We start from the raw sequence: 9,729 nt of genomic DNA, 5'->3' as shown, positions 1-9,729 counted from the left end.
GCTGCAGAGTGCCTCTAAAGAGATCTGACTTGCAGCTAGCTGATCGATAGACTGATCACCTATCGATCTTTCTTCCCGTCGCCGAGCGCAATCCCAGACGTACCCTTTTCCCGCCGGCTTTATTTACGGATGGATTCACTGGCTTGGGCCCCGCCAGCTGGAACAACTCACGTGGTTGTTCAGACGACCAGACCATCTGCGTTGCAACTACAGGCGGCGTAAGTAAACGTTTTTGCAACCATTAAACCTTGTCTGCCTCTCCATTCACCAGCCCGCCCTGACGAACGAGCAATTTCTAACTCACCTCGAGTCGGCTCTGGCCATCCGAGACACCACCTAGACACCAAGCCGTTGATTACTACCTGTTGAGCCCAACAATCCAGCCAGCTTTCTATCTACCCTATGGTCCATTGATCCAACCAATACTTCCTTAATTTGCTTGCAAGAATGGTGTGGGAGATGGTATCAAAAGCCTTGCAAAAGTTAAGGTATATTATGTCCACTGCTTTCCCCACATCCATAGAGCCATTTATCTCATCATAGAACACAATCAGGCTGGTCAGGCATGACTTGCCATTGGTGAATCCATGCTGACTTTTCCTAATCACCTTCTTCTCCCCCAAGTGCTTAAAAATTGACTCTTTGAGGACATGCTCCATGATTTTTCTGGGGACAGAGGTGAGGCTGACTGATGTGTAGTTCCATGGATCCTCTTTCTTCCCTTTCTTAAAGATGGGCGCTATATTTGCCCTTTTCCAGTCGTCTGGTACCTGCCCAGTCACCACAAGCTTTCAAAGATAATGGCCAGTGGCTTTGCAGGCACATCAACCAAGCCCTTCAGTGCACTTGGATGCATTGCATTTGGCCCCATGGACTTGTACAGGTCCAGCTTTTCTAAATAGTCCCTAACCTGTTCTTTCACCACTGTTGGCTGCTCACCTCCTTCTCAAACTGTGCTGCCTGGTGCAGTAGTCTGGGAGCTGACCTTACTTGTGAAGACCGAGGTAAAAAAGGCATAGAGTACTTCAGACTTCTCCTCATCTTCTGTCACTAGGTTGCCTCCCTCATTCGGTAAGGGACCCACACTTTCCCTGACCTTCCTCTTGTTGCTAACATGTAGAAACCCTTCTTGTTACCCTTCACATCCCTTGCTAGCTGCAACTTCAATTGCACTTTGGCCTTCCTGACTTCATCCATGCATGGATGAGCAATATTCTTATACTCTTCCCAAGTTGTTTGTCCATGCTTCCACTTCTTGTAAGCTTCCTTCTTATTTTTAAGCTCACTGAAAAGTTCTCTGCTAAGTCAAGCTTATTGCTTGCCACATTTGCTATTCTTCCTACACATCAGGATGGTTTGTTCCTGCGCCCATAGTATGGTTTCTTTAAAATACAACCAGCTCTTCCTCAGACTAGCCTCCCAAGGGATCCTGCCCATTACTTCCCTGAGTGAGTCAAATTTTACTTTTCTGAAGTCCAGGGTCCACACTTTGCTGCTCTCCTTTCTTTCTTTTGTCAGGATTCTGAACTCAGTCATCTCACTGTCACTGCTGCCCAATTTGCCATCTACTTCTACATCCCCTGTCAATTCTTCCTTGTTTGTAAGCAGCAGGTCAAGAAGGGCATGGCCCCTAGTTGGTCTATCCAACACTTGCATCAGCAAGTTGTTTCCAATGCTCTCCAAAAACTTCCTGGATCACCTGTGCACTGCTGTATTGTCCTCCCAACAGATGTCAGGATGATTGATGCCCCCCATGAGAATCAGGGCCTGTGATCTGGAAACTTCTGCTAGTTGTCTGAATAAAGCCTCATGTACCTCATCCTCCTGGTCTGGTGGTCTATAGCGCACACCCACCACAACATCACCCTTGTTGCTCTCCCGTCTACCCTTAACCCAGAGACTTTCAACAGGCCTATCTCCAGTTTCATACTGGAGCTCTGCGCAGTCATATGGCTCTTCTATATACTGTGCAACTCCCCTCTTCTCCCCGGCCTGTCCTTCCAGAACAATTTGCATCCATCCATGACAGTGGGCCAGTTATGCAAACTATCACACCAAGTCTCTGTTATTCCAATCATGTCATAGTTTCTTGACTGTGTGAGGACTTCCAATTCTTTCTGCTTGTTTCCCAGGCTCCGTGCAATCATGTACAGACACCTGAGGTGACTAGTCAATTGCCTTACTTTCTCAGGAAGAATGAGGCCTCCCCTGCTCCTGTCTTGTGCTTCTGCTCCCTCCAAGTCCTCGGCTTTCCCACTTACCTAAGGGCTTTGTTTTCTATCCCCCGGGGGAACCTAGTTTAAAGCCCTCCTCACTAGGTTAGTGAGCCTGTCCCTTACTCTTCCACAGAGTTCTTGCATGATGGTAGTCACATCACTAATTGTGTGTTCATCCTTTCCTGTATGCCTGGCCTGCCCTGAATCTTTGAGGTCTGGTTGGCATAAGTGGTGAGCATCTACAGTTGCAACTGAACCAGAATGGGAGCTGTCTTTGAACATACAATAACACTATGCTCTGAAAAATGAAGTCCAAGGCATCTCATTATGTATCCCAAATTAGATTTTTTTTTTACCTCAGTTCTTTATCTGTAAAATAGGGAACATAATCAGACCTTCCCTTAATGTGGCATTGTGAAAAAGTTGTTATTGTCTGGGAGGCTCCATCTCCATAAGGAAATTAATTATCTTGTATTTACAGCTGAATTTGAAAAGTGGGATGTAAACAAGGAGTGGAGCCCATCCCTTGCAGAATGAGGATAAAAATCAAATATTGACTTGCAGCTTCTTAAGTAAGCATTATCTGTGTTATACACCGAGGGAGGTAGGGCTGATAGAAAAAACAGAATGTGACCATTTAATTAAATATTGTGATAATGCATCCTTATGAGGGGATGAATTAAGGTTATTTTCATTCTGATATATTTTAACTTTTGAGTGCTTTACTTTGTAGCCTTAATATTCTTTGATCATAGCTTTTTGTATGTAATATTATTATGATAAATTATATAACACAAACCTCTTGTGTACTTTATGTTCATAAGACCTTATAACTACTTTCATGCTCCAGCCTAAAGAATTAAAGAATAATGCTTCTTTCTGGATATGTTAGTCTTGGTTCACTCCTTCCTTATTTTAGTTTCATATCAGCGTCACTTCAGTGTTTCCACTGAATTTGTACTGTATATAACCAGAACAACAGAGTAGTAAATCACACCCCCTGGGTACAATTAGGGAGTAGAACATGGGTTTTAATAGCAGATGAGTTATGAAAACCATGTGTTGAAGCCTTTTTTTTCTCTAGCTCTGACTTTAATTTGTTCTGTGCTCACAAACTTGGCACACATATTAGTAAGAAATGAGATTTTTCCCTCCCCAAATTCTCAAAAGTAAAGTTGTAGGTACATTTAATAATCCAACCTGTGTCCTGTATTATGTTCTTTGTTAATGTTGCCTATTCATTTCCAGGTCTACAGTCGACTGGACAGAAATTGCTGTGGATTCAAACCTCGCAGGGAGGATTCCTGTGTGCAGAAAAGACTGAAGCTGAAATGTAATGATCAAGACTCCATTGACCTGACCCACATCATTCAGAGAAGGCACGACCCAAGGCACTTAGTCCTTATAGACAATATGGCTTTCTTTGACAGAAGTGAAGACAATCTTGACTTCAAAATATTACAAGGGATCACAGAGTAAGTTTTAGGACAGTTCTAAAAATGTACAGAACATTTCATAGGATTATTCCTAGCTTTTCTTTCCAGAGTTGTGAAGGAACTGAGGTAGGGGATTATATAAATATTCCCCAGCAAACAACATGAATAATACAGGATGTCTAGAGAAACTACTAGGAGGTGAGCAATAGGAATTGGGAAGAGGAAGCTTTTTTCCATTCTACAAGTCAGTAGTGGGCATGTCTACACATGTGTTTTAATGTGCATTAGCCTTATTTTAATGTTTATTAAAGCATCCCTAACAAACCTGTGCTATTTAGTTAATGTGCATTAAAATAGGCTAATGCACATTAATGTCACTTAAAAACTGTGGGCATTCATACACATGCTCCTGGACTCTCAGAGCCTTTCTAATTAAAGCACCCCGATCATCTCATGTATCAGCATCCCCATGCTTAAAAATGGCAGCAGCACTTTATCTAAAGCTCATCAAACAAGCTTCAAAGCGCCTCTGCCAACATTTTTAAGCACGGAGACACTGATACACAAAACGCTGGAGGCTGCTGGAGTGTAGTAATTCCCATGCTCCAGCAAACTCAATTAATCGATTAATCAAGTCTGCTTTGGTGTCCTATAATTACAGCATGTCAGAGCAGCCTCGCTGCTTATGTATAGGTGCCCTGTGCTCTTTAGTTATTGTGCATTAAGACAGGCTAATGCGCATTTTCTTAGTACCTCACAATGGAGGGTGCCTATAGACATACTGCAGGGCTGCTCTGATGTGCCGTAATTGAGTCTGCTGGCCAGTCTCGATGTCTCATGTATTAGTGTCCCTGCACTTGAACAAGTTTTAGTTCAAGCACCCCCACCACCATTTTGAAGTGTGGAGACACTAATACGCGAGATGCTCTTGGAGCTGCTCTAATTAAAGCGCTCTCCTCCCCCACCTCCCGTGCATTTATAAGACTGCATTAATGCACATTTAGATGCTAGGCCCGTGCAAAGCAGCTAGTATTCGCTTCAGATTCGGATTCGGCTGATTTGGGGGACAGTGATTCTATTCAGTGATTCGAAGTACTGTCCCAAATCTATTTCGCCAAATCTGATTTGGAGATTTGGCCACAGCTGAATCGGCTGAATCTCCAAATCGAACAGGCCCTATCCCCTGCCCACTCTCCCAGCCTGGTCAATGGCTTGCACTTCAAAAATAAAAAAAAAAGCCCCATACTCACCGGCTCCTGCCAGGTGGGGGGGTGATCCCTGCTGCCCCCCACTGCCCCGCACTGCGTGGGAGGGCTCTGCCATGAGCCCCCAGAGTCCCCAACAGCCGCTGCAGCAGCTGGTGAGTGAAGGGCTTTTTTTTTTTCAAGTGCTAATGAAGGGACTGAATATAGATATAATTGTTAACCTCAGTATAAATACTGTATTTCACAGGGGTGCCAAGATTGACCAGTTTCTTTATGCTTTTTTCAGGTTCCCTGAATTGGCAGTTTCAGTGCTCAAAAGCCAGCACTTACGGGAGAAGCTTCTTCAGTCTTTGTTCCTTGACAAAGTGTATTGGGAGAGCCAAGGAGGTCGCCAAGGAATTGAAAAACTTATTGATGTGGTAGAAAGAAGGGCAAAAATTCTTCTTACTTACATAAATGCACATGGAGCTAAAGTAATACCCATGAATGAATGAATTTATCTTGTTTTTAACTCTAAGTTAGAAAGTATTTTTACAGATCTATAAAGCAACAGCTGATGGCAGGACTAATTTTTCCCCCCCTGTAGTCTAAAAAAAAATAAACCAATACAGGAAACTAGCAAGTCCATTAGATTTTTTTTTAAATGTCCTACCTACTTAGGAAGAATATAAAACCATCAGTTCCTATACTCTCTAAAATTCAGTGGATTTATTTGTGTCCTTCACTTATAACACAACGATGTCCAAACAGTATGATAAATGCCCTTATGGTAACTTTATTGGTGAAATTAACAGCAACCAAGCACCAGGTTGAACTCTCACTTAAACGCTATAAATGACAAAAACAAGTTAGGAGCACATATTTCACAGAATAACCACTCCCTTTCTGATGTCACTATCCGTGTGCTCAAGGGAAATCTATGAAAGACCTATAAAAGTCAAGTGTGGGAACAAAAATTCATAAACTGGCTGGACTGAACACTAATACTGATTTATTTAAGGACAAATATATTTTCACTGGATCCTTTTATTTTAGAATTAAAGGTGAGGTATCCAAACAGCTCTCAGTACTGATCCAGCTGGTCCCACTGAAGCCAATGGACTTTTTAACCTTGATTTAAACGGGAACTAAGCTCACTCTTAAAAATTCCACTCTGACTATATAACAGAGCTTACCAAAGCGAACATGAATGCAGGCAGTTGCATTCATTTCTTTTGGCTTGTTTTTATTTTTAAGAAAACACAATTCCCACTGTCCCTTAAGCCTGATGTGTTTTATTGTGTGTGTTTTATTGTGAAATGTATTGGGACCAAATTCAGTTTTCTTGGAAATAGATGCAACTCCCACTGGAAGTTGTGCCTGCTTTTCCAGTATGAGAGACAGGGACAATTAATATATTTGACAAATTATGCACCCTCCCCCAACTTTTGTCCACAGATTTTCCAGTTTAGTTGCAGATTATACACAAGCCATTCATTCATGAGTCATGTGTTGTGTAATTGTAGAAATCTGAAATTCATCTGATTCTCTGGTGCTCATGCATTACAAAGCGTGGACTAAGTGTCTCTCATAGAATCATGTTTTTAGTGCAGCTAATAGTGTTTATGGATTCAGAATTAAGCTTTCCATGATGTTGTGCTATATTTGTGCATATGGTTTTGTTTCTGAAACATTCCTGCCAATGCATTTATTCTGTAGACTTCTGATAGAAAGCAAACATAAAGGGACATGGGCGTTGTTAATATTAGAACAGAAAATGTTGCTTATGATATTTGGTCAGCTCTAGTGAGCCCTGAATTTAGCTGCTGGTTTTCTGTTAAAAAATGACCCCAACTCTTTAAGAGGTGGTTTGTTGTTGGCGATGGAATAAACAATTAACATCAATGGAATAGTTCCTCTGCTGTCAAAAATTGTCATCATTTGGTTGAGTTCAGTGGAGCTATGGCAGTTGCCTCCAGCTGAGGATCTGCCTGCACATGGTCCTAAACACAGGTTTGTTAGGAAATCTTGGTTATGCACCTTGCTCTGAGACATTATCATCATTATTATTGAAATAAGCCCTGTTCTATACTTTACACTTCCAGAGACAACTGACAATGCTAAGTACCATAAAACACAGCTGCTCCTTAGTCCTAGATAAATATTCAGGAAAGTTTTTCTTTTGGAGGGTTTAGACAATAATGGGATAAGTAACATTTCTGGCTGTAATGAGAAATTAAAGTACTGTTTTGTGTGCTTGTTTTAAAAATATTTTAAATAAGTTGAATGTGATAATTTATACCTTTCTTTTATTCTCAGTGTCTGAACAACCATGAATCAGCATCAGGAATAACTGATTTTTTTGAGTGAGTTCTCTATAATCAGAAAAAATGGCAGCGACATTTTAAGGATTGGATCACCTGCTTAATCTTTAATTCTCTCAACCAGGGATAATTAATATTTCCTTGAGGGATCCCAAAATGACTTCTGCATGTTAGGTGAACTATTGGGAAGATCTGTTTAAGTTACCAAATATTTGCGTGGCTTTTCAAGTACTTATTCTTGGTACAGCTGAGGCAGAATTTTTGATTATTTGGATGTAGATTTTAAAAATATTAATGCTAGCCAAACTGACTAGTAGTAGAAAAACAAACACACCACTGTCTTGTGGATCCTGCTTGGAACCAGAGGGTAGACAGTTCTCAGCTGTATGGACTTGAAGGTCACCAAGTGGCCAAACTGGTCCCCATTGTCTTTGAGCCTTGCACAGGTTACCTATATAACAGGTTAAAAATCTGTGCAATGTTGTGATGTCATAAAGCCAGGGCATTTTTAGGGTAGGTACAGGTGAAGACTTTATGTAGTTTCTGATTTGCATGGCTGTGATTTGTCACTAGAGCGCTGGTAAACAGGGACATGGACAGGAGTCAGGACTCTATTCCTCCCCTGTGGTGGGAGAGGAGGGTGAGGGTGGCAGGGAGCTTGGGAGTCTTTCCTCTCTGCACACCCAGCAGAAACCCAGCCAGAGTGGATGGTGGGTGGGGAGAAATCTTGAAAAACTTTTTGACATGAGGTGGGGTATGTATGTATGGGGGTGGGGGCGGAGAGGGAGTTGGAGAATAAAGAGGAAGGAGTGAATTTTTTTTTTTTTTTTTTTTTACAAATTAAAGGAGTAAAATCATACATGTGTCAGTGAACTGGGATTGGTTTGTAATGGGGAGTGGGGTTAGGGACAGCGTGGGGTGTGCTGGCTGGGAGAAGGGAGCTGTCCTGGCTCTCGGTGGCAAGACCCTAGGTTGGGGCAAGTATGCTTTCCCCAGCTCCAGGGTCCTGCAGCTGTGCTCAAGATAAACCTCCTTTTGAGTGGCTTATCTTTAAAACATTTAGAGGGTACTTATAGGGTGCGTCTACATGTGTCATTATGGCAATGTTGTTACTGTGCCGTGATTTAGTACATCCTTTTGGAAGTACTAAATCATGGCGCAGTAATAGCCTGTACTGTGCCCTATGCACAGCGCACGGTTATTTTTAGCAGCTACTTCACCGTAGTGGCGCACTATACTGGGGAGTGCATTGCTATAGCAAAGTAGCTGCTGGTCATGTGCAGATGCTCATGGATGCTATGTCACCGCAACATGTTGCTACAGTGACATAGCACCATGTGTAGACGTGCCCATAGCGGTTTAACATGCATTAACTAATGACTGGGTTAAGGCATTTTAAGTGCCGTTATGCCGATTTTTGCATAACCTGTACCACAGGTCTTTCTGTTCAGGCTCCTTCCCATGTAAAGTCTTCATGGGACCATTTTATCCCTAGTTCCTTCTTTGCCTCTCCACCTTCACTTCAGCCATCCATGATATAGCCCTACATTTGTTCCAATCTTGATTCCTCCATGCTTGGGAATAATCATTTACCTTTTTATTAAAGTCATTTTGAAATGTTGTGGTCATGCAAAGCAATATGGTCTTAGTGAGGGCAAGGATCCAGTCTGTTGTCTATTCCCAGTTGACTTGTAGTTATTACCTTGCAAAGCACATGTAAAAAGCTTGAGATGTGCTTCTTTTAACCTTTCCAAATACAGCTACCAGGAACCACATTTTTTAATGGGATTTGGATTTGTAGCTGATCTAGATCACTTAACATGTACATATGGTCCTGCAGGCCACCTTGACATTCCTCAAAACATTTTTCCTGTTTGATGAGAAACAAATACTCTGCCACTGAAATGCAGAGCCTGATTTTACTCCTGATTCACAGTGTTGTAAATGAGAGTAGGTTCTGTGAAATCCTGCTGGCATAAAAGAAAAACCATACCCATAGCCATGCATTAACTTATGGGTCAAAACCAAGCTAAAATAGTGGTCAAGGGTTGTTTTGTTGTAGATCCTTGTATGGTTTTTTATTTTGATGGGCACTGTTCAGGGCTTCCTTGCACATTTTGCATATGTATACATTTTTTTCAATTTGATAGCTTCAGGTTCAGTGCTTTAGTAGACTCCACCCAGTTCATGTCTTTAATTAGAGCTGGCCAGAAACAACATTTCTAGTTTTGGCTCTGGACAACAAAAAAGATATATCTTTTTCTATGGAGGCCCAAAGTTACCTCAGCTCTTTGAGTTTGGTGCTTTATTGTGACTGAACAAGAAAATCTTAAGTGCGGAGCTGTTTTTCAAGGCAAACAGTGATGATGTACCCACATAGCAGATATAGCCCAGGTAACTTGGGTATATACTCCCCTTCTCCAATTGAACGGGTTGTTAGCTGGCAGGTGTGCTGTGGGGTGGGAACTGCAGACCTCTCAGTTTCCCTCCGTCCCTATAGAACCGGGCCAGGACAGTCAGGGGACTTAACTATATGTACATTTATTTACATTAACTTATCACAAGGGAA

At 41.9% G+C, this 9,729-nt stretch overlaps 1 protein-coding gene across 3 annotated transcripts in view; it reads left to right on the top strand.

The window, feature by feature from the left end:
* FAM198B (family with sequence similarity 198 member B) overlaps positions 1-9,729 on the top strand; it is a 44,710-nt gene that overhangs the window by 29,806 nt on the left and 5,175 nt on the right. The window contains exons 4-6 of one of the 3 annotated variants that reach the window (XR_003093956.1): positions 3,465-3,691; positions 5,144-5,330; positions 7,156-7,334. Coding sequence is in view for 2 of the 3 variants with exons in the window: in XM_025203599.1 (XP_025059384.1) it covers positions 3,465-3,691; positions 5,144-5,330; positions 7,156-7,206 (465 nt within the window). In the remaining variant the exon portion in view is untranslated. Of the gene's footprint in view, positions 1-3,464; positions 3,692-5,143; positions 7,136-7,155; positions 8,505-9,729 lie in introns of those variants that run through there. The other 2 variants (XM_025203599.1, XM_006023156.2) reach the window with 2 other exon arrangements.

This window comes from Alligator sinensis, unplaced genomic scaffold (assembly GCF_000455745.1).
Source record: "Alligator sinensis unplaced genomic scaffold, ASM45574v1 scaffold1223_1, whole genome shotgun sequence".
In the NCBI taxonomy this organism is placed as follows: domain Eukaryota; kingdom Metazoa; phylum Chordata; order Crocodylia; family Alligatoridae; genus Alligator; species Alligator sinensis.
Note: the sequence above shows the minus strand (reverse complement) of the source record. Positions and strands in the feature narration are given on the sequence as shown.